This window comes from Camelina sativa, chromosome 12, assembly GCF_030686135.1.
Source record: "Camelina sativa cultivar CO46 ecotype springtype chromosome 12, ASM3068613v1".
NCBI lineage: Eukaryota > Viridiplantae > Streptophyta > Magnoliopsida > Brassicales > Brassicaceae > Camelina > Camelina sativa.
In genome coordinates, this window is record NC_141891.1 from 7,017,185 (window position 1) to 7,043,779 (window position 26,595).

At 35.3% G+C, this 26,595-nt stretch overlaps 6 protein-coding genes, 1 long non-coding RNA gene and 1 other non-coding gene across 14 annotated transcripts; 2 read left to right on the forward strand and 6 right to left on the reverse strand.

Annotated features, from left to right (window-relative positions):
- Positions 1-5,167: 5,167 nt before the first annotated feature.
- On the reverse strand, positions 5,168-9,692 carry LOC104730722 (fimbrin-1). Of its 5 annotated transcripts, none has more exons than XR_015574387.1 (15): positions 9,406-9,672; positions 8,931-9,174; positions 8,675-8,845; positions 8,340-8,578; positions 8,072-8,243; positions 7,923-7,961; positions 7,776-7,844; positions 7,573-7,689; positions 7,112-7,323; positions 6,672-6,824; positions 6,314-6,530; positions 6,061-6,218; positions 5,874-5,970; positions 5,693-5,784; positions 5,168-5,600 (listed from the first exon to the last, which is right to left on the reverse strand). XR_015574387.1 is itself a non-coding variant. In XM_010449923.3 (15 exons), exons 2-15 carry the CDS (start codon positions 9,036-9,038, stop codon positions 5,334-5,336), a joined length of 2,094 nt encoding a protein of 697 aa, XP_010448225.1. In that variant the 5' UTR covers positions 9,039-9,174; positions 9,406-9,692; the 3' UTR covers positions 5,168-5,333. The 5 variants fall into 5 exon arrangements, 3 of the variants coding, with proteins under 3 accessions (XP_010448225.1, XP_087334311.1, XP_087334310.1); XM_010449923.3 differs by having other exon boundaries at positions 6,331-6,530; positions 9,406-9,692; XM_087478185.1 differs by having other exon boundaries at positions 6,331-6,530; positions 8,335-8,578.
- Positions 9,693-13,643: 3,951 nt separating this feature from the next.
- LOC104730724 (glycerophosphodiester phosphodiesterase GDPDL3) lies at positions 13,644-17,351 on the forward strand. Its single transcript, XM_010449926.3, has 8 exons — positions 13,644-14,003; positions 14,137-14,430; positions 14,522-15,139; positions 15,231-15,269; positions 15,354-15,638; positions 15,878-16,023; positions 16,116-16,599; positions 16,682-17,351. The coding sequence occupies exons 1-8, from the start codon at positions 13,892-13,894 to the stop codon at positions 16,975-16,977; spliced, it is 2,274 nt and encodes a 757-aa protein (XP_010448228.2). The 5' UTR covers positions 13,644-13,891; the 3' UTR covers positions 16,978-17,351.
- Positions 17,305-19,130, reverse strand: LOC104730723 (uncharacterized). 2 transcript variants are annotated; one of them, XM_010449925.3, is made up of 2 exons: positions 19,036-19,130; positions 17,305-18,951 (listed from the first exon to the last, which is right to left on the reverse strand). In XM_010449925.3, the coding sequence occupies exon 2, from the start codon at positions 18,948-18,950 to the stop codon at positions 17,382-17,384; it is 1,569 nt and encodes a 522-aa protein (XP_010448227.2). In that variant the 5' UTR covers position 18,951; positions 19,036-19,130; the 3' UTR covers positions 17,305-17,381. The 2 variants fall into 2 exon arrangements, with proteins under 2 accessions (XP_010448227.2, XP_010448226.2); XM_010449924.3 differs by having other exon boundaries at positions 17,305-18,954.
- Positions 19,131-19,235: 105 nt separating this feature from the next.
- On the reverse strand, positions 19,236-19,308 carry TRNAA-AGC (transfer RNA alanine (anticodon AGC)). The gene has a single exon. It is a non-coding gene; the product is annotated as a tRNA-Ala (tRNA).
- Positions 19,309-19,369: 61 nt separating this feature from the next.
- Positions 19,370-20,131, forward strand: LOC147930242 (uncharacterized). Of its 2 annotated transcripts, none has more exons than XR_015574636.1 (2): positions 19,370-19,499; positions 19,682-20,131. It is a non-coding gene; the product is annotated as an uncharacterized LOC147930242 (long non-coding RNA). The 2 variants fall into 2 exon arrangements; XR_015574637.1 differs by having other exon boundaries at positions 19,384-19,499; positions 19,699-20,131.
- On the reverse strand, positions 20,059-20,756 carry LOC104730725 (heavy metal-associated isoprenylated plant protein 32-like). Its single transcript, XM_010449927.2, has 3 exons — positions 20,688-20,756; positions 20,521-20,596; positions 20,059-20,428 (listed from the first exon to the last, which is right to left on the reverse strand). The coding sequence occupies exons 1-3, from the start codon at positions 20,706-20,708 to the stop codon at positions 20,154-20,156; spliced, it is 372 nt and encodes a 123-aa protein (XP_010448229.1). The 5' UTR covers positions 20,709-20,756; the 3' UTR covers positions 20,059-20,153.
- A 349-nt stretch (positions 20,757-21,105) lies between these two features.
- On the reverse strand, positions 21,106-22,730 carry LOC104730726 (chloroplastic import inner membrane translocase subunit TIM22-2-like). Its single transcript, XM_010449928.3, has 5 exons — positions 22,363-22,730; positions 21,941-22,005; positions 21,788-21,860; positions 21,626-21,679; positions 21,106-21,473 (listed from the first exon to the last, which is right to left on the reverse strand). Exons 1-5 carry the CDS (start codon positions 22,565-22,567, stop codon positions 21,235-21,237), a joined length of 636 nt encoding a protein of 211 aa, XP_010448230.1. The 5' UTR covers positions 22,568-22,730; the 3' UTR covers positions 21,106-21,234.
- Positions 22,731-22,818: 88 nt separating this feature from the next.
- On the reverse strand, positions 22,819-26,380 carry LOC104730727 (kinesin-like protein KIN-12C). The gene is made up of 6 exons (XM_010449929.3): positions 25,833-26,380; positions 25,519-25,686; positions 24,516-25,385; positions 24,341-24,424; positions 23,357-24,124; positions 22,819-23,276 (listed from the first exon to the last, which is right to left on the reverse strand). Exons 1-6 carry the CDS (start codon positions 26,229-26,231, stop codon positions 22,992-22,994), a joined length of 2,574 nt encoding a protein of 857 aa, XP_010448231.2. The 5' UTR covers positions 26,232-26,380; the 3' UTR covers positions 22,819-22,991.
- Between the last annotated feature and the right edge of the window lie 215 nt (positions 26,381-26,595).

The window sequence follows — 26,595 nt, forward strand, 5'->3', positions numbered from 1 at the left end:
TGCTCATATATCACTAATGTATTATATTACATTACACAAACGTAAGCATCAAGGTAGCTGCTTATTCTACAAGAGTGTCTCCTACGTCTTCTATATACATACATTAATAAAAGATCTCAATTAAAAAATCTGGGCTATACAGAGACATTTTAATAAAATAATTTACTTCAACAGACACAGAAAATTGATAACAGTGTGCAATGGAAAATAGAAAATCTCAAAATTCATACATGAAAAACCCCTATTTTGTGTTAAAACATCACAATGGCGTGCTGAATCAAAATCAAATTGGGTTTGAAGCATTCTAACCTTACTCAAGAAACGATGAAGCCTAACCCTCCTTGTGTGTCTCTCTCTCTCTTCTCTCTTCTCTCATGTAAGTTTTGTTGCTATCTCCTTGGCTTTAGATGCGAGGAACGCTGAGAGCCTAAGGCATGGAGAGACTCTTTCTCATAAAGAGTGTTTTAACCCTTAGGCGGCTGTCTCTCCTTGGCTTTAGATGCGAGGAACGCTGAGAGCCTAAGGCATGGAGAGACTCTTTTTCATAAAGAGTTTTTAACCCCTAGGCGGTTTTCCTTTCTACGGCGTCGTATCGACCCGCGCGGTTTGTTAACCTTAACCGACCTATTTCAGATGATTACATATTTACGTATTTCTTTCTTAATTTCACGTATTAATGATACTATGCCCCGATTGGTAACGACTGGTTGTAAATATTTAACTTTAAAATTTTAGTTGTAGAAAATTTGGCTTTAGATGCTTTGACTGTAAAAACTTTAACTGTTAAAATTTAATTGGTAACAAACACTTTAAAACTGAAGCTGTTATTTTTATTATTAAAATGATGATATTAATGATGATAATGAAAATAAAAATAATTATTATTGAAATGGATCTTAAAAAAATGAGAAAAAATAAGAATAATAAATGTGTAAAAATAATTTATGTAAAATTTATATATAAACTTTTGGAGAGCTTTAAAGTATAATGGGAAGAGAAAAATATAAAGTTTTATATTTATTTATTTTTAAAGTCTGGTTTTGACGCTTTAAAAAATCTGAGAAAACAAAGAAGTAAAAAATAAAAATGACTTACAAAGCTTTTAAAAAAATAAAAGTGAAAAAAGTAGTATTGGCAAATAAATGGCTGTCAAGGCTTTAATTTTTTTTAAAGTCTTAAAAATCTTGTATCAATCAAGGTCAATAAAGATAATTTCCAAAATACTTAAAAAAAAGTTTTGGCTTCATCGTGTTTATTTTGGGGGTCATATTGTTCTATTTTATTTGTAAAAGGAACATATACAAATCTAGCTATACAAATCTATATAATAATAACAAACCGAATAAATGCGACCAACAGTTGTGTTTTTTTAATTGTACATTTTGGATATTTTCCGAAAAGTCGTGATGGATCATTAAAACGGTTATTTATGAAAAGTTACAACTGTTCACTGTAAATTTGTGTTGATTGGAACATTCGTATCTTTTGAAATCTATATATATTTGTCTGTTTGAACTGTTTTCATTTTTTTTGCTATAACACAAAATCGACTAAAATTTCAATCTCAACGGTTTATTCATTTTTCTAAATTATTTTCTAGCATTCATTCTTTTAAAAATCAAGAAATTCCTCTAATTATTGATTTAACAAAAGATTTTTGGAATGTTGAATCTATCTCAACAGTTTTTTGGTAAAGTTGCAACTGTTCATTGTAGAGTTATATTCATTCAAATATTCGTATTTTTTGAAATCTATATATATATTTGTCTGTTTGAACTGTTTTTATTTTTTTTGCCATGACACAAAATAATATAAAATTTCAATCTCAACGGTTTTTACAGCTCTCTAAATTATTCTCTAGCATTCATTCTTTTAAAAGTAAAAATATTTCTCCAATTCTTGATTTAACAAAAGATTTTTGGAATGATGAATCTAATTTAAAACATTTAGGGGGGTGTATTCAACTTGACATTTTAAGTGATTTGTGTGAAACTTACAAATCCTATGTTATTCAATCATGTATTTTAAAAAGTCTATTAAAATCCACTGTTATTGAACTGATGATTTAAAAATCTACTTTAAAATCTACTGTTATTCAAAATAGTTTGTGGATTTGGATTTTAATGATTTTTGAGATTCGGGAGGATTTAGGTGGGATTTGTTTAGTTAAAAATAAAGAAATCCAAATCTCATGGTTTTATGTGGGATTTGAAAGAATTTTACAATAAATCATATCAACTTCCCTAAAATCTTTCAAAATTCCAAATTTTCTAAATCCCATCAAATCTTCCAAAATCATAGTTTCAATACACCCCCCTTAGTTAGTTTTATATATAGAAAATTAATGAAAGTACCTATATATAATAGCAGTCCGAATAAATGCCACCAAAAGCTGTGTTTTTTCAATCGTACTTTTTGGATAATTTCCAAAAAAAGCTGTAGAAAACTTAAATTGTATGTTTTACACAAAGTTGCGATTGTTTATTGGAACGGTCTTTTTGTAAAGTTGCAACTGTTCATTGTAGAGTTGTGTCTATTCGAATATTCATATCTTTTAAAATCTATATATATTTTTGTCTGTTTGAACTGTTTTCATTTTTTTGCCATGACACCAAATAATAAAAAATTTCAATCTCAACAGTTTTTACAGCTCTCTAAATTATTATCTAGCATTCATTCTTTTAAAAGTAAAAAGATTCCTCCAATTCTTGATTTAACCAAATATGTTGGGAATGGTGAATCTAATTTACAACTTTTAGTTAATTTTATACATAGAGTCTTTCTCCAAGAGTTAAATGGATTATATAATGAGCTTTTGGATTTGACTTTTGAATATGGTAATAAATATGTCTTCTATTTAAAAGCAGTTTATATGAGTTTGTAGGTATAATCAAATGCAGACACAACAGTTGCGATTTTTTGTAGTACCTTTTCGTAAAAAATAAAAAAAAAATTGTTTTTTTTTAAAATTCAAACAGTTGTATATGTTTATTGTAGAGTTGTGTCTTTTCACTATATTTTTTTTTTATTTCACAACTTTTCGTTCTAATAGATGTGTCTATTTAAATAGTCATGCTTTTTGAACTATCTTTATATTTGTCTCTTCATCACTAACTAACAAGTTCGTTGAAACAAATTTTTCATTTTATGTTGAGTCTAGAAAATTGAATATATTCTATAATCTAACTAAAATTTTAGAAATGATTATAGCAATGGAGAAATTTTATACAACTTAATATTGAATCTACAGTTGTGTCTATTTATCTTAACTTTCCGTTAAAAATATATTTTAATATTTAAAATAATAATAACAATCATAATAAATAAGAACAACAGTTGCGACTTTTCGTAGCACTTTTTTGTAAGAAAATTGGTTTTATTTGTTCTTTTTAAAAAACTCAAACAGTTGTATTTGTTCATTGTAGAGTTGTGTCTTTTCAATATATTTTATTCATATTTTTTTATCACAACTTTTCGTTCTAATAGGTGTGTCTATTTAAATAGTCATATCTTTTGAACTTTCTATAAAGTCTCTTCATTAATAACTAACAAATCATTGTTCGTTAAATATTATTTTTTTATCTTTTTATATATATAATATTCAATGTTATTCTATCATCTAACTAAAATTTTAGAAATGATTATAGTAATATAGAAATTTGATAAAACTTAATATAGAATTTTACAGTTGCGTCTATTTATCGTAAATTTTTGTTAAAAACTATTTTAATATTTAAATTTTTTTTTTTTCTTAAGAGTTGTGTATTTTAATTTTAATTTTTCGTTGATACTGTTTCACTCATTATTAAATATATTTTTAATTATAGTTATTTAATAGAAAATTACATTACTCATTATAACCATTAGTTCAATATTTTCAGTAAGGATCACTTTGTCATAATGATTGTTTTTAATTGTAGCTCTTTACCATAAATTCTTCATAAAAATATCTTATATTTACAATACATTAAACAATATATTTTGCAAAGTTGCGTCTATTCTACATAATATTTTTTGTTATAAATTTTCATTTTGATGATTGTATTTTTATTAACAGTTTATTTTATGTATTCAAATTATTTTCTTACATTCAAATAATTTCATAATGTATAATTTTAAATTTTACATTTAATTTTTTTTTTCTAAAATACTTCCTCTGCGACATCGCGGGTGGTCAGATTCTTAGTATATTTAATTATGTGCATGAAAATAGCTAAAAAACTTTTTTCCTACCACACAAAAGTGTTTCATCTACATTTATAAAACATCCATCCAACGCTCTTGCCTACGTGCAAATGCATAGATGTGAGCAAAACGTATATGAACAAAAAGAAAGCAAAAATATAGCAAAACATAAGTAAAAATAAAGCAAAACATAAACTTTTTTCAATTGATAAATAATAGAAATTATATATAGAAAAGCAACATTTAACTATAGTAACTAAAAAATAATACTATATAAATATATATATATATATATATATATATATATAATTTAAAAGTAATGTGCAAACTAAGACCATCAATGTTTTTTGTTTTTGAAGTAGTTTTTTGTTTTAGTTTTTGCAATAATCTATTTTGTTGTCATACCATTCATGTTTTTGAAAAAAAAACAAGTTTTCCTATATAACAAAGAATATAGTTTTCGAGTGTTTTAATAATTCTTCAAAGAAAAATGAAAATCCATATTTTTTGGGGTTTTCCCTATAAAACCATGGATCTGTGTTCTACTTTTTTGCAAAGAAAAATATAATACACCAACATAAAACCCAAAACAAAATAAACTACCATTCAAGTTTTTTAAGAAATCTATATTTTACAAACTCAAAATCATAGAAATCAAATTTTTAAAACCATATTAAAACTACAACCATTAATGGCCTGAATGAATATGGTTTACACCAAATTTTCTCATATGAAACCACTTGAAGTCATGAGTCATAAGTCACATGCATGTCTTTCTTTGATAAGAATTAAGCAAATGCTATTTTGGACTTTAAAGTTCTATTTTTAGCGATATTATTTTTTTAATATTTTTTTTTTATCAAATATACTAATTATAATGATTGGAGTAATATATTTGGTAACTATATATAGTTTCTCCATTAAACTATATTAGAACTTGCTTTGACGTGTCTCCACCGAATTAGCGGTGAGAGGATCCATATGCACGCTTATGGTACTTGATTAATTTCCTCCATAAGCATTACATATGTACATGCATGGCAGAGTTAGCTAGTATCCATAAATACAGATTACAGAAAAGTCAGTATTACAAAAGCTACTTTGCTCTAGCAAGAGATTCATATTCAATATAACATTTTGCTCTCTTTCTATTCGATGGATGTCTCCTCTGAGACAGTGGTGATGTCTGAAACCGCATCTGCATCGTTATCATCAACGGCCAAGCTTGAGACTTCGCGGCTCAATGAGGAAACTTCCTCCTCTTCAGTGACAGATGGAGCAGGGGACGCCCCTGTACTGGTGCACGTCGTGGTGGTGCTCTGAGTCGAGGAGGAATCTGAAATCTCCGATGAACGTCTCTGAAGACTCCAGTACATTATACTTGCCGTTAATATTAGGATCATCTTCTGATTCACCTGTCACAACATCCCAAAACACATCTCATCTAAGCAATTGCTCTTTCCGGTAAAAGTAAAAGAGAATACATTATATAGATCTTGGTTCTCACCTCCATGATATCTTCAGGCAACAAGAAAACCGAACAACCGAGTTTTCTTGCGACACTAACTATGTATGTAGCATTCAACCTCTTCTCGTCATCTGTACGTTTCAACAATCATAAAAATCAAATAAGCTTGATTCGGATAAACGAAGAAAGTAAGTAGACTCAAGTTAGGAGAGTACTGAACCTGTTTCACCCTTGGTGACAAGATTCCAATTTACAACTCTTGGCTCGACCGCCCATAGAAGGTCAAGGAAGAATAACCCGCTTGATAGACTCTTATCCTAGAGAATTTTAATATGAACTAGAAGGTGATGACATATTTTATAAATTGCATTATGGCAAGTGTTTGAAGTAGTCGTAAAGAAAGGAACCTTGAAACTCTCGATTTTCGATTTTCGCCCCATGGTTCGTACTTTCCTGTTGGCCCAGCTGAGGATATCCGCATCAGTCATCTCTTTACCTTGTGTCCGAGATCTGAGACTCTTGAGAAGTTGGAGCATATGGAATCTCATCAACTGCCATAAGAGACCTGAGATAGACAACCATATCTCCATTTTGTAAGGCCATCATCTTCATTCATCAAGCTAACAAATATTGAAACATGATCTCTCGGGTAATGATTACCAAGAATGAGTGATTACCAAGAATGAGCTTCTTATTCCCTTGAACTATGTCATTTCCAGCTACATTTACAAGTGACAATTTCAGCTGTTTCCCAATCATTACGACTTGATTGCAGTTCTCTACTTTTCTAAACGGCATCTTAATCGGAGGTTTGGAAGCATGCTTCCAGTTGACAGAACCGGGAGAGATCTTGTCAAGAACCTCCAGAAGAATCCATCTGCATAAATTAGCAAATAGAACGGACAAAAGGCTTCAGGACAAAAGAGGGTTTTCAGTTTTTTTCAAATGCAACATCATCAACTGCAGGTACAGTTTCTACTGATTGTTTGCTTTACTATGAGCTAAAAATAAAGCTTACCCATTTTTAACATCTTCAAATACATGATTGACATAACTGTCAATCCCGAGGCTGTTGATCCATAGTCGGTAGCATCGTTCATCTCTACAAGTCTGTAAATCTTCGGTTATCATCTCCGCAAATGAATACTTACCATCCGTGTTTAGGCCATTCCTGTAACAAGTACAGACAGCTAGCGTAAAATCGAGTGCATTGAAAACAAAACAATCAAATCTTAACTGGAAACATCCCAGGTAAAGGGATTTCAGGTAAGAAGCTTTAAGTCATTGTATGAAAAACCATTCTCCCCATTCTTTTTTCCATAACATTCAAAAGTTTGTTAGTCCACAGTAACTTACAACAAGAGATGTTCTTCGAGTAAACCATCACCAGCCTAATTTAACAGGACAAGCCATCATCTATGAACTTTTTGAGAGATGAAAGTGTATCATAATACAAACCTTTCATGGAAAATTTGTGCCACAAATGCAAGATTCAAAGTTGGAGATCCTTCGACGATCTCTTCTGCAGTCAAGTATCGCTTGCAGTTCATTCTCTCTGCATGACTTAGAACCAGTTCAGCCCTTTCAAGAGGATCCTTTACATCTAGAGTACCCGGGTCACAGTGTTCAGGTGCGAGAACATTGAGCAGAAAGGAATAGGCTTGTGCATCCTGCAGATTTACCAGCAACACGTTTTTATCATAGAAATATAGTTGCATCCATGAAATTACCAAAACCTTCAGTATAGAATAAAATTTTATGTTTCTTTTATGCCCCTATACAAGAACTGATATTGCTTCTGCATGTTGAAAGGAACAGTAGCACTTAAGTACAATCGTGAACTGAGAATCGCCTAACTAAAGATTTGGATAAGCAACAGAGAGGGTTTCCTCCAAGTTGTACTTTGAGAAGCCAAGTACCTTCAAATCCGCAGAAAAGTTTGAGACGGTTTTCTTGTAACCTCCTTTCTTAAGATGGAAGTTCATCCATTTAAGTAAGACTTTCTCAGGGGGTAATCTCAGCAACTCCTCCACATCCTGCAACAGAGATAAACTTGTTACCACTAATTAGATTACAAGAAGCATATACATGGATGTAAATGTGATTGGTATAGTTCAGTTACATCGCTGTCCTCAACCAACTCAACAAGCTGAGGCGTCTTCTTTAAATTGAGATCAGCGAGCAGTTGAATCTGCAGTTACCAACATTATTTAGTTAATACTCGATCCCAAAAAGGAAAACTAAGAAACACAGAACGGACAAGTGGAACCTTTATGAGTTGTGAAACCAATCCAAGCACCAGGTGAGGCTGCAAAACATCATAAAACCTCCCTGGTCAGAACGGTGCACATTCATCTCAGCCCTTCGGCCAGTGAAAACAAATTACACTTGCACAGAATACTAAGTAGACAAACATACCCGTCCTTCGGCTAGGTCCTGTGTCCCAATATTAACAACAGTGCATCCAACGGCTTTCGCAGAGTTTAGACAAAGCGTGTGATTCTCATTTCTCTCCCATGGGTTAAGTACACTCTTCGTATTGATTGCTCGTTCATCTATTGTCCCGGGAACTGCTACATTTATAAGCTTACTACACCAGAAAGGAAGGGAGAGAAACACGTGAAAGGCTGAAATCATATGCATTCTATGTCGTGATGGGCTCTAAACATATGAATGTGCACCTTACCACAGAAGTACGCCATCTTTGACAAGTTCATACAAATCATTAGAATCAGGGTCAAGAGGAAGGAACTGCTTCAAAAAGGGGTCATCCCCAAGATATCTGTTGATGTGCTGAACAAAAGGACCCTTCTCCGACTGATAGATAGTGTGAAGAAGTGTCGTAGTACAAGCTTTAAGAAACGCGGATGAGTTCTTATGACCACCAGATTTCTCAGCTGCTTTACCTAGCAAGTTGAGATATATCTGCACATAAAGATCAATCCAAAACCACATTTCTATAAATACACCACACTGATACTCAATCCAAAACTATATCCATTAAGAAACAAAGAAACATACCTTGAGAAACTCTTCAAAACCCACATCACTGCTTGTATCAGAACCCAATTCACATAGCATCCCCCTGATTTCATCCTCCTTAAATGTTGCACTAAGTGCCTTTACCTTTGCCAATAGAGGAGGGAGATCATCTATAGTGATATTCCCACTCTGATTCTTCAAAGATACAAACTACACCACAAATCAAAACGATTACATCCATTGTAAGACATGTATATAGAAAGAACGATGAGAAAGAAAAAAAAGAAGAAGAAACCTTGGAATGGAGAGTCCGAAGTTCGACTTGAGTGAACTGATTCTGCAGCCATGGATCCGAAACGACAACACCCACAAACCCAGACGACATCTCACCGTTGTTTACCATTCACGGGGAAAAGAAAGTTTCAATCTTTCCCCCACAAAACCACCTAAAAACCCTTCTTAGACCACAAATATTCGAAACCCTCCGTTCGATTCTTAAAGCTCAACTCATAGAAATTTGAAGAATTTTTAATCTGTGGCTGAGAAAAAAAAAAAGAAGCAAATATCTCACCGAATGGAAGATTTTGTCCTTAATATAGCAAAAGATGAAGCGATGATATTAATCTCAGAACAGGACAAAACTGAGGTAACCGACCAAATCAAGAAAGATAAAAAGAACAAATACGACTATATCACGCAAACTACTTATCTAACACTAATCTCGAAATATCGAAAGTTAATCCCAATGTATAAGATAATTCGCTTCTAACCTCGGGTGAAGATAAATTCGGCGTTGAAACACTATAGCATGTGGGAAGTGACTAAAGACGGAAGAAGTAAGCCGCAATGTGCAAAAGGGTCACGTGAACCAAATCCTCAATGAGACGAAGAAGATGGATTCGGTTGAAAGAGAGAGAGAGAGAGAGAGAGAGAGAGACGATTAATTTGCTTCGTGTGAGCAAATTAGGAAAGCCGTGAAGAGAGAGAGCCGTAGAGGGAGGGAAATAAAAAAACAGAGTTCTTTCTATGTTTCGTGCAAAGGCCAAAAAAAAGGCTCACTGGCATATTGAATGCTTGATTTTGAGAGTTCATGGTCACGCGCGCGTGTATAGCAAAGTTTTGGGAAACTCGCTTTCTGACGAATACACGTGGTGAAGCACTGCCTCCACGTAGACAAAGGACGCTGACCTCACGACGTAACGACTTGCTTACGTGTCAGTTCCTTTTTTTGTTTGACCTTGACGTATAGTTTTCTAAGGTCAAATTCAATTAAGGATGTCGATCAGCAAACATATTTTTGTGTTCATGTTTATTGAAAGGATGCTAGTTCTTCGAAAACTTCCAAAGTGAAACGGTTATTTCATTCAACTTATTTATGCGTAGGCGCGTAGCTAAAAAGTTTTTGATGATCCCCCAAGAAGTCTTTAGGAGCAATATACAAATGAGAGAAAGAAAAAGAAAAAAAACTATGGTTAACGGAAAAGAGATGAGGATTTTCCATATGCGTGAACCAGACTGCGTGACAGGATTTGCGGGACCTTAGGATGCGTGCTACTTATGAGTACTTTCGGGTTAAGAAGAATTGTTACGTTGTGTAAAGTGTAAACGGATGTTTCGTTCCACCAACAAAAGTAAAGTTACTCGTGAAATGAAATGAGTCTTTTCAGGGTCAACGAAGTTGCTTGTAACCTGCGTCATTAGAACAGTAGAACGATCGTACTCGTACTGGGTGTGCAAAGTACCGGGCCTATGCATGCTATTGCTACCTAACTACTTATTTAAAATGTCCCTAACATGTTCCAATTCTCACTCTTTGATTAATGTTACTATATGAGTGTACATGATGACAAAAAAAAAGTCTACAATGTATTAATATCCTTCACAATTCACATGCACCACTACATGCACTGATGCACATGCCCAACTTCAACTTGTGTATGATATGTTTCATTTTTATCTTGAGTGGTTATATATATATATATATATATATATATATATATATATATATATATTCCAACTTGTGTTTGTCGCTAATGTTGTAGAAGCCATAAATGAGTATTAGATTAGTGAGTGAACTACATATATATATATGTTTTATTCATGTGTGTATTATTATATAATGCACATCTAGCTAAAAGACAATAGTCATGATCAGTACAGGAGAGTCGAACCTGTATAATGGAACAAGTAGAATATTTACTTTATTTACAATATGTGACAAGATATATAAATAAAAGTTTCGATCAATCAATGTTAAGAATGTAAATCTTGGTTGAACCGATCATGTGTATAGTAAGAGTCTGTGGACCGTGACAAAATATATATGTATGTATGTTTTGTAAGGTTTCAATCATTTTGGGTGGCAACAACTTAATTCAATGTCAAAATCCTAATGGAACCATCCTCGAAGATTTATTTGATAAATAATATTAACTCAGAAACAGAAAACGTATAAATTAGTTTAATTCGATGTCAAAAATGTACCACCTAATGACCTAAAAACGTACTTCCTCTGGTTTTTTTAGTTGTCATTCTAGAGTAAAATTTTTGTTTTTCAATACTTGTCGTTTTAGGTTTCCAATGCATATGTTTTGTAAAAATACCAATTTTATCTCAATTATTTTAATGCTTTGACCAATGAAAAAATTAGAAAATGTATTAAAGTAGGGGTATAATAGAACATTAATCTATTTTTTTAATTTGTATGCAAAGCTCTAGAACGACAAGTAAAAAAAACCGGAGGGAGTATAAATTACTACAAGATTGAGGTCAATGATATCAATGGAGAGCCTAAATTGAATACGGGAAAGGTATTGGAAGTTGACAAAGTAAACAAAAAAACATTAAAAAAAAAAAGTCAAATAAAACATTTATTCCAACATCAACGTCCAGTGAGAAATTTTCTTTATAAAATTTTTATTTATTTGCGGCTGAAAAAAAAAAAGAAATGGTTAAAAAATATATTTTTGGTTTATGTTTAGGTGCATACAGCAATGAGCAAACAATGGTCTCTCACGTATAAACGAAACGTGACTGGTTTGCGCGTTTTTGGTGATGTCATGAGTGAGCACAAATAGATATTTGCCACGTGTATATTGACAGATAAGTCATGACGGCCATGTTGTGGGACCCTCCCCGTAGCTGGTGTTGATTACATATTTTTATTCCGTTCATCTCATCCACCACTTTGGCTTTGCGCCAGCTGAGCCGACTAAAAGACTCATATCCGTATAATTTTTTTGACAAATACTTTTAATACTAGTTGAAATCGAATTATGGAACCACCTATATATATATATATATATATATATATCAATAATGTCAACTTTATTAGATCGTATTATTTCTTACTTGTATTTTCCAAAACTTTAAAAGTAAAATTTCTTCTGCTACTTCATATAGTTAGCATTAGTAGTGAGTCTAAAAGCATGTTTTTGGTTGTTATACAAAAAAGAAAATATCTATTATCTCAACGTTCAATGTATTATTGTGTTGTACAAAAAAACAAACATGAATGCCAAAGGTACAAACTTCATAATTTCAGTGTTGTTGTCGGGACCCAATTGATGGGCACCTTAAATTTGTTTATAAGTACATGAGAGTTGTAAATGTAAACATTTTTTATTAAAAAAACATAAAATATAAAACAAAATAAAACAACTAATGATTTATACTTATGCTACTAGTTAAACTATGATTGTTCAAAACTTTTCATTATTTGTCCTTTTTCAAAAAAAAAAACTTTTAATTATTTGTTACATATACCATAAACATCCTACTATATTAATTGAGAAATACAAAAAAGAAACTAACCATAAAAAGTGTAAAAAATTACATTCAAATGCCATTAGAAATAGTTAAATAGAAGCTAAAATCATTGAGGGTATTAAAGATAATTAATAATTATAATCATTTAATTATCTAATTAATCAGAAAATTGCGGGTTACATGGATACTCAATCGAATTAGGTAGGTTACATTGACCAAATAAAAAATATATCAATTATTGTTTAATCTTTCTTATTTTATCGAACACAGTTGTGGGTAAATTTATCTATAACATTTTCATATTACAAAGTTTAGTTTTTGTATATATGGGTTTGTCTTTTAATGTGTCCAAGGAGTTTAAAATTTGAGATAGATGTCCAAGGAGTTTAAGATCTGAGATAGGTGTTAAAACACCATTAAAGCCTAAGTTTTGGTATGAGGTTTGTAACAACTACTCTAAGTCTACTGTTCCTAAGTAAGTCATCACATATTAAATAAGGACTATTATTTACGTCTATAATCAATTACAACATACTTATTACAAACAGGGTTTATAGAACTATATATAAATACTATATGATTTGAAGTAAACGGAAACTTACCGAATATCTCTAGACAGTTGACTATAAATCTTAGGTTACAAATCTGTCAATGTGACAATCTTTTTATTTATTTCAGAACTATAGCAATGATGTCGTTTTATTTTGTTGACAAAAATGTTTAAACAATTTTATTCATCGTTACAATTCCGGTATGTCGTTTTATTTTATTAACAAATGTTTAAATAATTTTATTTATCGTTACATTTCCGTTGTTTTATCGACAAAGGTTATCAATAAATATTTTTAAAACACAAAAGTTATATAAACAAACTGAATTTATCATTACAAATAAATATAAATAACATAGTAACAAAATAAATTATTACAAATTTACATTAAAAGAAAAATTCAGCCCATGATATACCGCGGATTAGTACCTAGTTATTTGTAAAATTGAAACGCAGATTCAAGAGAAATAATCAATCATAGATCACAAATATGAAATATTGATAATTAATAGTATTTGCGAGAAGAAAGAGTCCTAGCCTCCTAGGAACAAATAGGCACGACATCATAAGCTGAAGCCGACCGACCAAATTCTCTCGGCTCTCCTTAACAACCAAATACGTGATTACGCGTAATTGTGGTGCTAGGCTGCAAATTTTTATTTTTTTTAAAACCATGTATTCTAATAATTTAATCTTTAAAAAGCTTGTAAGAAGAAGAAGGAAACTAATCATCACACTTTTTGATAATTAAATTAAATTAAATTAGTTTAAATTAATCAACCGATCATATAAATGAGAATCCTACAAACGAAACAGCTAGAAAGAAGAATAAGCCTCTCTCTCTCTCTCTCTCATATCATCTCGCTGCAAGAATAAAGGAGCCGGTGAAGTCGCCGGCGAAGTAAAACAACAAGCTCTTTAATCAAGATAATCCGACAATGCGAGGGTTACGAGCTTCATCGCTTCTACTCTGTGGTGTTGTTCTGATTCAGCTTCTTTCTTCTCAAATCCATGCTCAAAGATCTAAAAGTCCTTGGCCTACCCTCACTGGTCTGTCTTCTCTCTCCCTCAGAAACATGAGAAATAACTAAAACTAATCATCCAGATGTGTATTAGTATATTAGCAATTTCACTTTGATTTCATCTCTTTAACTTTTTTGAAATTTTGTGCTCAACAAAACAGGTGAGGCTCCTCTTGTAATAGCTCGTGGTGGGTTCTCTGGATTATTTCCAGATTCGAGTTACGATGCTTACAACTTCGCAATGCTGACAAGTGTACCCGATGCTGTTCTTTGGTGTGATGTTCAGCTTACCAAAGATGCTCTCGGGATTTGTTTCCCTGATTTAACTATGAGCAATGCTTCAAACATTGAAGTTGTTCACAAAAACCAACTCAAATCTTACTCCGTTAATGGTGTCCCTACTCAGGGTTTGTTCACCCTTGATTTCTCCTTGAAAGATCTCAAAGATGTTAACTGTAAGTCTTCTTTACTACTGCGTCTTTTTTTGTTAAGTTGGATTTTGTGTTTTGTTTTTGTGTGTTTTCAATTTCGTTTTGTTTGTTGCAGTGATCAGAGGAATATTATCTCGGTCTGAAAAATTCGATGATAATGCTAACCCGATTATGACGGTTCAAAGCGTGGCTACACAGATAAAACCACCATTGTATTGGTTAAATGTTCAGCACGATGCATTCTACGCCCAGCAGAATCTAAGCATGAGCAGTTTTCTTGTTGCAGCTTCAAAAACTGTTTTCATTGACTTCATCTCTTCCCCTGAAGTTAACTTCTTCAAGAAAATCGCTGGTCGTTTCGGGCGTAAAGGACCGAGTTTTGTGTTCCGTTTTCTCGGTCAAGAAGAGTTTGAGCCGACTACAAACAGGACTTATGGTTCTATCTTGAGTAACTTGACATTTGTCAAGACGTTTGCTTCAGGGATTCTTGTTCCCAAGTCTTACGTATTGCCGCTAGATGAGGAGCAGTACTTGCTTGCTCCTACTTCCTTGGTTCAAGATGCTCACAAAGCAGGATTAGAAGTTTTTGTTTCAGGTTTTGCTAATGATGTTGATATTGCACATGACTACAGTTTCGATCCTGTGTCTGAGTATCTTTCTTTTATGGACAATGCTAATTTCTCTGTCGATGGTGTGCTCTCTGATTTTCCCATTACTGCATCTGCATCCCGCGGTAAGCAAAAGTCTCTTCTATAGACGAAACATTTTTGTCTTATAATAATACATCATTGGAGATACTCAAAATCGAAACTTTTTTTCTTCAGACTGCTTCTCACACGTTGGCAGAAAAGCTAAAAACCAAGGTATGAGAGTTGATTATTTTGCTTTGCATCTTGCTATGACTTCGTGATGAAACCTGAAATTGATTTATATGGTTCTTGTCTCAGTGGATTTTCTTGTTATATCCAAAAATGGTGCGAGTGGAGACTATCCTGGATGTACAGACTTGGCATATGAGAAGGCTATCAAAGATGGTGCTGATGTGATCGACTGCTCGGTCTATATGTCCAGTGACGGTACGCCCTTTTGCTCAAGTTCGATCGATCTCGGGAACAGCACAACTGTCGCCCTATCTCCTTTCAGAAACCGTTCAACAACTGTTCCTGAGATCAGCTCATTGGGTGGAATATACACTTTCAGTCTCACATGGCCTGAGATTCAGACCTTGACTCGTAAGTTTGTTTTCAAGTTTTCTACTTGCTTTCAGATAAATGCTGGACTGTTTTGTACACTATTCTTCCTACTATTTCTAGTAACTAGTTTGAGAGCTTCGATTCCTACTACTAAACTTGAAAAGAGATTACATATAGATGCAAATGTCAGGATCAAAAGTACAGGCTACTTTAGAGGTTACATAACTTGAGAGTTACAATTTACTATTCTCCAATCTTTGTTCTTTTTTTATTTGCAGCTGTTATTTCAAACCCCTACAGAGGAGCATTCAGTTTCTTTAGGAATCCAAAAATGAAAAATGCTGGGAAGTTTCTTTCACTTTCTGATTTCCTTAACTTGGCAAAGAACTCCACCTCTCTCTCTGGTGTTTTGATCAGTGTAGAGGTAAGTTCCCGTGCACCTCTTAGTCTTAACGATTTTATCAATCAGACCGTGATATTCTAATGGTTACGCCACTATGTTTTTGTGTCCCTCAGAATGCAGCATACCTGAGAGAGGAGCAAGGGCTCGACGTTGTTAAAGCGGTTCTTGATACACTCACAGAGACTGGCTACAGCAATAGTACAACCAAAAAGGTCATGATTCAGTCGACAAATAGTTCAGTTCTAGTTGACTTCAAGAAGCAGAGCCAGTACGAGACTGTATACAAAATTGAAGAAAACATCCGTGATATTCTCGACTCTGCTATCGAAGACATAAAGAAATTTGCTAATGCTGTTGTGATCCAAAAATTATCAGTTTTTCCTGTCGCTCAGGCGTTCATCACGAGGCAAACCAATGTTGTGGAGAAGCTGCAGAAGTCTCAGCTCCCAGTTTACGTGGAACTGTTTCAGAATGAGTTTGTATCTCAACCATATGACTTCTTTTCTGATCCAACCGTTGAGATAAACTCTTACATCACTGGACCCGGTATAAACGGAACCATCACCGAGTTCCCTTTCACAGCTGCAAGATACAAAAGTAAGTGAGCCAAATTTTGCACCAAAGGCCTCACAATAAAAACTTATTTACATCAATGCCTAACTTTGTTTCTCTTCTGCAGAGAATCTATGTTTGGCCAGCAAAGAAAATGTACCTTACATGGCCCCTGCTCAACCCGGTGCCCTCTTAACCCTTGTTAGTTCTACTTCCTTACCTCCAGCCCAAGCTCCAAACCCGCTTTTCACAGATGCTGATGTCACTGAGCCACCACTACCTCCGGTTACAGAAAAATCCCCAACTTCAACCCCTGGAACCCCATCAACCGATGCACAAGCACCTAGTGGACAAACCCGAAACACTTTATCTCTTCTACTTTATGTTTTTGCAATGGTTCTTGCCTCTCTTCCACTTCTGTGATCAACCCTTGATCTCATCTCCGCTGTTGATAATGCCTTCCGCCTTCGTAAGATCTTCCTATGTGTGACTCGGTCAATCTTAACAGCTGGAACCATTAAAAAATTTCGCTAGCGAGTTTTGGTGACAACCCTTTTGTTTATTTGAAGTGACGACCTCTCTCTATGCATGTTGTCTGTTTATATTATAGTTCCGTCCAAAAAACAACAGCTTATTCTTTGAGTGCGACTTTCCTCAGATTCATTTGAGATATTCATTTGTTGTTGTATCATATACTTTTATACTCTTGCCTTGTGTCTTGTAACGCTTATGAGTTATGAGTCTGTATCCTTTATAAACGCATCATCAATCTTTTCTTCCACTGAACAAAAAAGAAACTGATTTTTTTGGTTAATACATTCTGCTTCTCAGTTACCTAAAGGTTCTTTTAGAAATTTGTTCCCTTCCATCTCCTGTAATAACTCTTTCAAAAGTTGGTCTTTCCCTTGATGTTTAAGACCATTGCAGACCTGATGAACAGTCCTTGAATCAAGAGGAATTGATCTTCTGACCATTTCCTTTAGCACTTGTGCTGCCCCATCAAAATCCTCATTCTTACAGAAGGCGGAAACCAACATGATGAACATTTGTTCATTCGGATGGCAACCGCTTCTAATCATGCTTTTGTACAATTCAAAACCACGGTCTGCATTTCTCCTCACGCATTGTCCCATTATCAACGCAGAGAAGGTTGACGAGTTTGGCACCAAATTCTCTTTGTCAAGTTCTTTAACAAACTGAGCAGCTTTCCTCGTCTTAGCTTGCTTGCAAAGTCCCAAGATCAAACCATTATAAGTCAAAATGTCACGCTGAATCCCATTACAGACCATATCTTCATAAAACCGGAACGCCATCTCGTGATCACCCTGTTGGCTATACCCATTAATCAAAGTGTTATAAGTGACAGTGTTGGGAGCCACATTAACCGCTTTCATCTCACCAAAAACCTTACTAGCTTCTTGCAACTTCACAGCTCTACAAAACCCATGAATGAGAGTGTTAAAAGTAACCACAGTAGGCTGCAAGCCATTCTTTCCCATCATGTTCTTAAGCTTCAAAGCTGAACTCAAAAGACCCTTTTCACAGTACCCCGCTATCAATGTATTATACGACACATCCGTAGCCCTAAAACCCAATCTTTCCATGTCTTGTAGCAACTCAATCCCCTTGTCAAGCTTCCCAGACCTACAATAACCTGAGATAACCATGTTGAGAGTGTATGTGTTTGGTGATATCTTACATCGCCGCATCTCCCTGTAAAACCTGAGAGCAATATCAACCCTCCCTTGACTAAGCAGTGAACTCATATAAGCATTACAAGACTCAACGGTTGGAAGAAACCCGTAATCCTTCATCTGCACAAAAGTATCAGTGGCGTTTCTGAATCTCTTCAAATGAGCAAAAGTTTTGAAGAGTGAATCAAACACTCGAGGTGTAGAGTCACATTCCCTGTACGTATACAACAATGCATCAAAGACTTTAGCAGGCAAATCCACCGCACCGTTCACGAGTAGTACATCTCTCAAGATGGACTCTGCAGACTTGAACTTGCGGTTTTTGGTGAGAGTGTGAAGGACTATAGCATGGGTTTCAAGAGAGTGAGAACCTGGGCTTCGTGTTTTGGCCCAGTTGAAGAACTCAAGAGAAAGAAGATAATCTTTTTGAATCTTTAGTAGTATGTTCTTGACGCGAAACGAATCCAAGTGATCTGATAGCTTATTAAGCTTATCCCAATCAGATTGAATCAGGTGACTATGAGCGACATTGATGAAATCGAGATCTTGGCCTTTAGGTTCAGGATTCCTTCTGTGTGGAATAGGGATGATGTTTGCAGCGCCGAGGGTTTTGGAAAGCTTAGTAGTGTTTTCAGATCCAGCAAAACTTGAGAATCGATTACACAGACATCGATTAATAACACCGGTGCTTATGCGGATCATCCTACTATAAAGCAAAAGCAGATTTTTTAATAAGATTATTTCTAGCCTTTATCTTCTTAGAGGTGCTTCGGAAACGGAGACTCACCGGAGAAGGATGTGACGACGAAGGAACTCTGAACTTAAACACAATTAAAAGGGTCCGTAGAAGGAGAGGATTAGTGAAACTGTGAGATTAATAACATTTTTACAGTGAGATTAAAGCACTAAAATAATATTCTTTTGTTAGCAGTGGGCCTTTCAAAGAAGCCCATTGGGGCTGCCTAAAAATGAAAATAAAAATAAAGATGGAGATGCGGGGTATCGATCCCCGTACCTCTCGCATGCTAAGCGAGCGCTCTACCATCTGAGCTACATCCCCGTTGTGATACTTGTTGACTCGATTTACTACAAATCTATTTTCTTGCCAAATTTGTCGGACCACATCAAAGTCAAAGTCTTAAGTAACTGCTGTCTGAAGATCTTCGGATCCTCGTACTGTGTTGTGCCGTACGTCTTTGCCACTGAAACTCGGGGACTTTTCTCTTATGGATGGTAAAATCTAAAGTACAGGTACTTTAATTGCTCATTACTACTACCCAACTTGTTTCAATAAGCGTGTGATTTATAGCTTATGAAGTAAATTAAACAGAGTGAACACAAACTGTTCGATGAAATGTCTCTGAGAAAGTTTCTCCTCTTTCATTCCGTCTTATTTTATACTATATTTATAAATGTTCTGTGATTGAACACAGAAACCTTGAATTTGCAGCAAACGAAGTGTTGATTCTCCCACCTGTTGCATTGAGAATGTCGTTTTGCTATCCATCGTCACCAAGAAAACTGGCGATGACAGTGGCGTTTTTTGCCTCAGGGGCAGCTCTTTTCGCTATTGGAATCCATTATTCGTATCTCAACGTTGCTCCTCAGCAAGCTCGCACTAAAGCCCGTAATGATTTTGTCAAAATGCGCCTCAGGCAGAAACAAGGCAAGTGATTTCAGAGTGATTTTTTTTTTTTTTTTTTTTTTCTCCCAAAAGACAAGCATCTGAGCTTCTTACTTTAGCCTTTCTACTCTACTCTCAAACTCATCTCATTGCTCTGTATGTAGAGCAAAAGGAAGTAAATTACAATTTTCAAACCTGAAAACTGTTGCTATAATATTTTATTACTTTTGTAAATCAAATGTAGCGTTTTGGCATAAAATTACACATTATAATCAGAAGAACTAGAGATAGGGATTGAAATAAGGATAAGCTACTTGAGGCTGTTCGTACGGGATTTGGAGGTAATGCATATACGGTTGCGCCGCCGCTTGAGACGTGGGCGTTGGTGGTTGTGGCTGATTGTAACCAGTGGTGGTGGGAGTCAAATTGTGGCCGTAGTCGATGTGGATGAGCTGAACATGTTTCTTACATTTCCTAATCTTCAGGATAATCTCAGGGTTGATCTTGCCGGAGACGTATGCCAATCCCATCGCCGCGTCGATGGTGTATGTCACATCTTAAAATTGTTCCCACCAAATAAATAAATGAACATAGAGCTACATAAATATTTGCAAGGGAAGTTGATTGGTTAAATTTCATAACACAAACCTGGGATATCCTTAATGAGCTTATGCATGGATTTTTCCCATCCACTGGTTTGCATATTGATTTTTAAAACGCATGACTGCAAGAAGTAGCAATGATGATATGATCATATCACAAAACAAAACTATAATAAATACAGTGTGATGTGAAAAGATGAAGAAAGAAGAGACCATATGAGAAGATGTGTCCATGGCCAAGACTTGTGTCACTCTTGCTTCTTGTTGTGACTTTGTGTGGAGTGATGCATCACAAACTACTAATGTTTAAAAAGATATATGAAGAGGTTCCTTTTCTCTTTCCTAGTCAAACCTGATAAGGTTCGTTTAACTTCCAATGGATTTGATTTAGATTTTTTTTCCTATGTTAATTCGATTTATCTCTTATAATTAGGATCTTTCAGTATACACCTTTAAGAAACAATGTCAATTTTGAACAAGAAATGATATGTTACTGTAACTGGTTTCAGATACAGAGTTTGTGGTCCTTAATATCTATCCATTGGAAAACCGTGATAATTTACTTGAATTGTTTCTTCCTAAAGGTAGTAGTAAATATCTAAAAGAAGATCGTACTGAAGGTACACAACTCTTTTTCTCATCAAACTGGCTGTTGCAAAAAGCCTTTCATAAAACATTCCTCACAGAAGTACAGCAAAAGCGGGAAATGTTACATCTACATAGAGCGTACCTAACGCAAGAAAGGGAAAATCAGACGAAATTAGAACTTCCTTGGTTTAGCTAAGGACTTGCAGAAAGAAGAGAAGGCTCCTTTGATTTCTTCATGGATCGGTAGAGCAAGAGACAGTGGTAAAGGACGATGATAATCTTGGGAGTGTCCGGTTTGGTGTCTCAACGATACCGAATGCGCCAGAGCGGTTTGTCTTTTATTGAGTCCCTCAAGGATAAAAGAGAATGCCCCAAAAGTGAGACAACTCTGTAGAAGAGCTTGTGGAGCACCTGCAACACAGACCATAAAAGTACTGGTTAGCAGTCTTCTACGTCAGGACTAAAAGTACTTGTACGATGCTGAATTGCTTACAGGATCAGTCTTTTTATGATACTCAATGCCAAATTAGAAAACACGATGAGAATGGTGGGTTTTGGATTACCTGGAAAACTAAGAGCGAGACCAGTGCAGCACCCAGCAACTCCAACATTGATGGCTGCAGAATACGAGTATCAGCAGCAGTGTAAGTAAGAGAGACATTACAAATTCATGAAAAAACAAATCATCTCTACTTAAAAGGAGGAAGAGATTTGAAGAGTCTTACCGTCATCTTTCCCCCGCACTTGCTTGAGAAGGCAAACAACCAAACTATGGACTCCAGATAAAACAGCAAATGTCTTGAACCAAAAGAAAGCAAATTACTCAGTTTCGTGAAAGAGCCATATAAGCAAAAGCGTAAAGATGAGAGTGAGTGTACCTTTGCAGACTGCCCTGCATCTGCAAATGATCCTTTAAAGCCTTTCTTCTTGAACAATCCTGAACCTGAAAGAACCCAAACAAACATATCTCTATCTCTTGAGATAATCTATGTTTTAACAATTCAATCATCATACTTCAAAAGCATACAGCAGCCAATCTTATCACATTGAACACTCTACAACGAAAACTAAAGCTAACTTAATTCTACAGCTTTCCAAATCCTCTTAAATCTGAGATTATTACAGTACTTCTAAAACACTAATTGATGGCTCAAAACCTAATCCAGGAATCTTGAAATCAAATCAAATAAAGAACTCAAACTATTCCCAATTAATACTCAGTTCAATATCATTAGAGTAAAAGCAAACAGCAGAGTAAAAGAAACAAGGCATAAAGGAGGAGATGAAAGAAGAAGAGCACCGTATCCGAAGATAGAGCCCATAACAGCGCCACCAGCAGCATCTCCGGCGAACCGGAAAAGACAAACGGCGGGAGCAGGGATATTAACCAATGCCTTTGATGAGGAATCGTTTCCCGTCGCTTCGCCACCGTCAGTGTTAAGGTTCGAATCGGAGTCTAGATTCCCATTGATGTCAATAGCTTTCGAAGAATCATCGGCCGCCATAGCTAAACAAGTTGAAGAAGAAGCCTGAATGAAGAAGAAGAAGAAGAAGAAGGTACTTTTCTCTGCCTCTACCTAATCTGGAAATATCCTTTTTTCCCCAGTTGATAGATAGACTGTGATGAAGAAGAAAACAAAACAAAATATATTTTTTTTCCCAGAAGACGACGACACAATACGACAGCGTTTTAATTTTCAGCGGCTTAGCATTGGGCTCATTTATGAGGCCCAATAACGGAATATATATTACTGAATTCTCAGGAAAAGATGAATCAATCAATCAATACATGAATGTTTTCAAAACCGTTACAAATCTTTTTAAGCGGTTCAATAATTGCTGATACAAAAGAACGACGACAACAACATAGTAAAAAACTGAACACAAGTAAGAGGGATGACCCGAGAAGGATCTTTTGGTCTGAAACAATCAGTAATGGTGGTCTTGATATGTAGCTCCGAACTCTGCTCTCCAAGCCTGATCATCATCGTAGTCATCGAAACTTACAGCTTTTGTTTGATGTTCTTCTGATACTTCTTCTATTTCATTCTCCTCCTCATCCTTGTACCATGGCTGCAACAATGCAGATCCTGGTAATTTACTCTCTGCTAAGTACTGCTTCATTGTCCCTATTTCTGTCTTGTGTCTGCTCTTTAGCTGCTCCATTTGCTTCTTCAGCCTCTCTTTCTCTTCTTCCACCACGCTATATCGTTCCTGCAATGATGGTTTTAGTGTGAGCCATTTTATTAAAAACAAAGTTTTTCAAACAAGAAACACAAGTTTGGTTTACTTACCTCAGAGACTTGTAAGGCTTGTTCTGATTCTCTAAGTCTGACAAGTAGTTCACCAGCAGCTTGGACAGCTTCAGCTGTATCTTGAACCTGACTTCTTAGGCTCTTGTTCTCCTTCTTCAACAGCTCTCTTTCTTTCTCCTTCTCAGCTCTGATGGCAGAAAGCTCATCTGAAAAGGCTTTGGCAAAACGCTTTCCATGGCGACCGTTCATAGCGGCCTTGGATGCTGCCTTCTTTACATCTGTTATTCCAGCTATCATCACACAGTGCTTCTCCCCAAGTTCATTGTACTTCTCCTGCAGCTCCGTGTACTGCTCTATGAATCTACTGTGGCCAAGCATAGCTCTAGTGAGTGCGTCATTCAACTCTTCAGTGACTAACTTCTCTTGCTTGAGCTCAATCTCTAGATTCTCAGCTCGACTGCGATGGTTGTCGATATCCATTCTGAGATCATCTGTTAAGGATATCCACTCACTCTCCATTTCTGTCCACATCTCCCTTTCTTTCTCTAAAACATCACTGTTCTCACCAATCTTGGTAACATCCATGCTTTTGCGCATTTGAATGGACCGTAGTAGCAAAGAGGATCTCACATTGTCTGTAGACTTAGTAGGCTGCAGCTTGCTCTTTAGGTCTGCAATCTCCTTGAGAAGAGCTTCCTTTTCGCTTACATCAAAGTTTGCTTTTCGAAACTCTTCACTAACTTGTTTTGTCTCATATGTTTCCTTGATGACCTCTACTCCATCTTCTCCATCACCAGATTTCCTAAGCTGCAAAACAAGGCCAGAACACAGTTTATTCAATTTAGATTGCCATTCTTGTCAAAATATGTATCAATGAAAATCAACTGGTAGCTTCACAGGCTCCTCCACAGCTGTGTTGCATATTGGTGTAAGTTAAGAATGATCAAAACTAGTTTCTAAAAAATCTGGTTCAAGCTTTTTTGACACTAAATACATATTTTATCAGGTTTACAAGGTTCTTACCAGGCGAGTTAGCTCCTCAATTTTAGCTGCTTGCTCCATACACATGTTCTTGAGATGTTTTTCGTTAGAACCAGCTTCTGTTACCTAATACAGGAGAGAATATAAAATAAGTTGCCAAGTAAATTTACCAAGTTATAATGAATGTGGAAAAATATCTCACGTTTTGTAAACTTACTTCAGCTTCTTTTTCAACTTTCTTGTTACATGAACGACACAGGAGAATCGACGATAATCCACCTTGTGGAGCTTTATCTTTTCTAAACGATTGGACTGAAGCATTAAGATTGTCAGCTTCTGCGCAGGGTTTCAATGCCATATGACCAAAAGAGAAGGAAACAGAAGAGCTTTTTGATAGTGAGCTCCCTTGATGATAGTCTATAATTTGCAGTCCTCTCTGAAGACTAGCAGCTAGAGAATCTGTAGGACCAGAAAGCTTCTTTGACATAGAAGGGCTAACTTGATTGGCTTTCATATTTCCAATGTTGGAACTCTCAGACACATTCCTAGGACTTGCTGAAAATTTTGTCGATGCAGCCACGCTCTTCTGGACATTCTTAAACTTAGGAGATTCTGAGAAAATGGGCTCTTCTAGAATACATGTAGGAAGCTTTGATCTGATTGAAATGCCACTACCAGCTGCATCGAATCCAACATTGTCGAGCTGGCTTGGATTATCATGAACTGCAAAGTCAGCATCTTTATGGTTTCCATGCTTGGACATCTCCAAGTCGTCTGAGAAGACATCATCATCATCATCTTCTTCACTCATCGACCCTGGTTCATTATAGCCTGAAGCACTTGCAAATGAGGAGTGAACAGAAGAATCAAAAGAACCATGAAACTTGTCAATATGTTTATTCAATTCCAGCACATCATCACCATCCACATTCATCTCTTGCCCCTCAGATTCATCTTTTCTTGGACTAGACATGAGTGCAGATTTGTTGATACTGACTCTCAGTTGACTCAAACTGTCCCTTGCAAAGTGACCACTCTTACTTGCATCAGGTTTGTACCCATCAGACTTTGTCCTTATAAGCTCGTCCTGCAAACAAAATCACAACATATTGATACCTCAATTTCAGTATATAATAAAACAAACTCACATCAGATATTTTAAAAAGATGATACTTGCAGGCTTGCAGCTAGCTATATGTGACAGTAACAAAAGCAAAGACCTTTAGTTCTCGAATCTGGCCACCCAATGGGTCGTCGTCTTCCTCTGTAATTTCACTGGGCACTGGATTGGTTCTTCTAGAGAGTACAGTTCTGGCTTCAACCTTCAATGGTGAATTCACAAGACTTTGATTGTCTTCAGCAAAATTGCTTTGTCCCATTTTCTTGTCCTGTTTAAAATTTCCCAAGAAAAGGGTCTCTCAGTAATTAATAGAAATCTAATCTAACACTACCGCAGATCAAACAAGCTCTCCGACAGCAACTACAAAGCAAAAAAGGAACTAACTTAGAAAGAGTATTGTGGAAGTGTATGTACCTCAATAAGCTCTTCGAGATTTGCTAGGGTTTCAGCATCCTTGGTGAATTGATCAACAGCCTGTTGGTTTGGATCTACAGGAATAGAGTTCTCATCGTTGGATCTGGGAATCTTAGTTTCTGGGTTATGGATTGGTGGTGGTTTGTGCTTCGCTGAGATTGATTTTGGAAGCAAATTACGGATGGAAGAACTTGTAATGCTTCCTAAGAACCTGTTCTCGCTTAATATCGCTGGAGACTTCATTGTTTTCAGAAAGAGAGGTAGTGAGAGTGAGAGAGCGAGAGAGAGAGAGATCTGAATGTTTTGTAAGAGAGAAGAGCGGCTTTTTGAAATGTCTGAATTTCCCGATTCGAACGTTGGGATTTTTGAATTTTCTTTTTCTTTTTTTCTTAAAAACATTTTTAATAGGAGAAATACAAAAGAAAGAACAATTATTAGTGCTTAGGCTGAAATAATTACTTAGTGGGAGAGAAATTAGGTATGGAAAAATCCCACATTGCCATTGGATAGGAGGAATAAACAAATCAAAACTCTTATAAGATTATTATAATTCTCAGACCTTTAAAACTACTTTTTATAGTATGGAACCTTTTCATCTGAGTTTTTTTTTTTGTTTTTTTACTAGTTCCTAGCAACTAGCAACTTGTAATAATAATAAGGGCAGTAATAATAATCCTAATGATGTAATTTTGTAATGTTGTTGTTCTGAATCAAAGTGTCCATACATAGTTTAAGATTGGTTTATTATATGTGCAATCATGTT

Excerpts from the sequence above, each read along its gene's own strand:
- LOC104730724 (XM_010449926.3), top strand. The coding sequence starts at position 13,892 with ATGCGAGGGTTACGAGCTTCATCGCTTCTACTCTGTGGTGTTGTTCTG. Across the intron at positions 14,004-14,136 it reads TCCTTGGCCTACCCTCACTG|GTGAGGCTCCTCTTGTAATA; the intron begins GTCTGTCTTCTC and ends TCAACAAAACAG. Across the intron at positions 15,140-15,230 it reads TACTGCATCTGCATCCCGCG|ACTGCTTCTCACACGTTGGC; the intron begins GTAAGCAAAAGT and ends TTTTTTCTTCAG.
- LOC104730727 (XM_010449929.3), bottom strand. The coding sequence starts at position 26,231 with ATGTTTTTAAGAAAAAAAGAAAAAGAAAATTCAAAAATCCCAACGTTC. Across the intron at positions 24,425-24,515 it reads AAGTTGAAAAAGAAGCTGAA|GTAACAGAAGCTGGTTCTAA; the intron begins GTAAGTTTACAA and ends CTCCTGTATTAG. Across the intron at positions 24,125-24,340 it reads TTGAGGAGCTAACTCGCCTG|CTTAGGAAATCTGGTGATGG; the intron begins GTAAGAACCTTG and ends CTTGTTTTGCAG.
- LOC104730726 (XM_010449928.3), bottom strand. The coding sequence starts at position 22,567 with ATGGCGGCCGATGATTCTTCGAAAGCTATTGACATCAATGGGAATCTA. Across the intron at positions 22,006-22,362 it reads GGGCTCTATCTTCGGATACG|GTTCAGGATTGTTCAAGAAG; the intron begins GTGCTCTTCTTC and ends GGGTTCTTTCAG. Across the intron at positions 21,474-21,625 it reads TCTCGCTCTTAGTTTTCCAG|GTGCTCCACAAGCTCTTCTA; the intron begins GTAATCCAAAAC and ends TCTGTGTTGCAG.
- LOC104730723 (XM_010449925.3), bottom strand. The coding sequence starts at position 18,950 with ATGATCCGCATAAGCACCGGTGTTATTAATCGATGTCTGTGTAATCGA.
- LOC104730725 (XM_010449927.2), bottom strand. The coding sequence starts at position 20,708 with ATGGACACATCTTCTCATATG. Across the intron at positions 20,597-20,687 it reads TGGACACATCTTCTCATATG|TCATGCGTTTTAAAAATCAA; the intron begins GTCTCTTCTTTC and ends TACTTCTTGCAG. Across the intron at positions 20,429-20,520 it reads GCTCATTAAGGATATCCCAG|ATGTGACATACACCATCGAC; the intron begins GTTTGTGTTATG and ends AACAATTTTAAG.
- LOC104730722 (XM_010449923.3), bottom strand. The coding sequence starts at position 9,038 with ATGGTAAACAACGGTGAGATGTCGTCTGGGTTTGTGGGTGTTGTCGTT. Across the intron at positions 7,962-8,071 it reads AGGACCTAGCCGAAGGACGG|CCTCACCTGGTGCTTGGATT; the intron begins GTATGTTTGTCT and ends GATGTTTTGCAG. Across the intron at positions 7,690-7,775 it reads AGTTGGTTGAGGACAGCGAT|GATGTGGAGGAGTTGCTGAG; the intron begins GTAACTGAACTA and ends TCTCTGTTGCAG.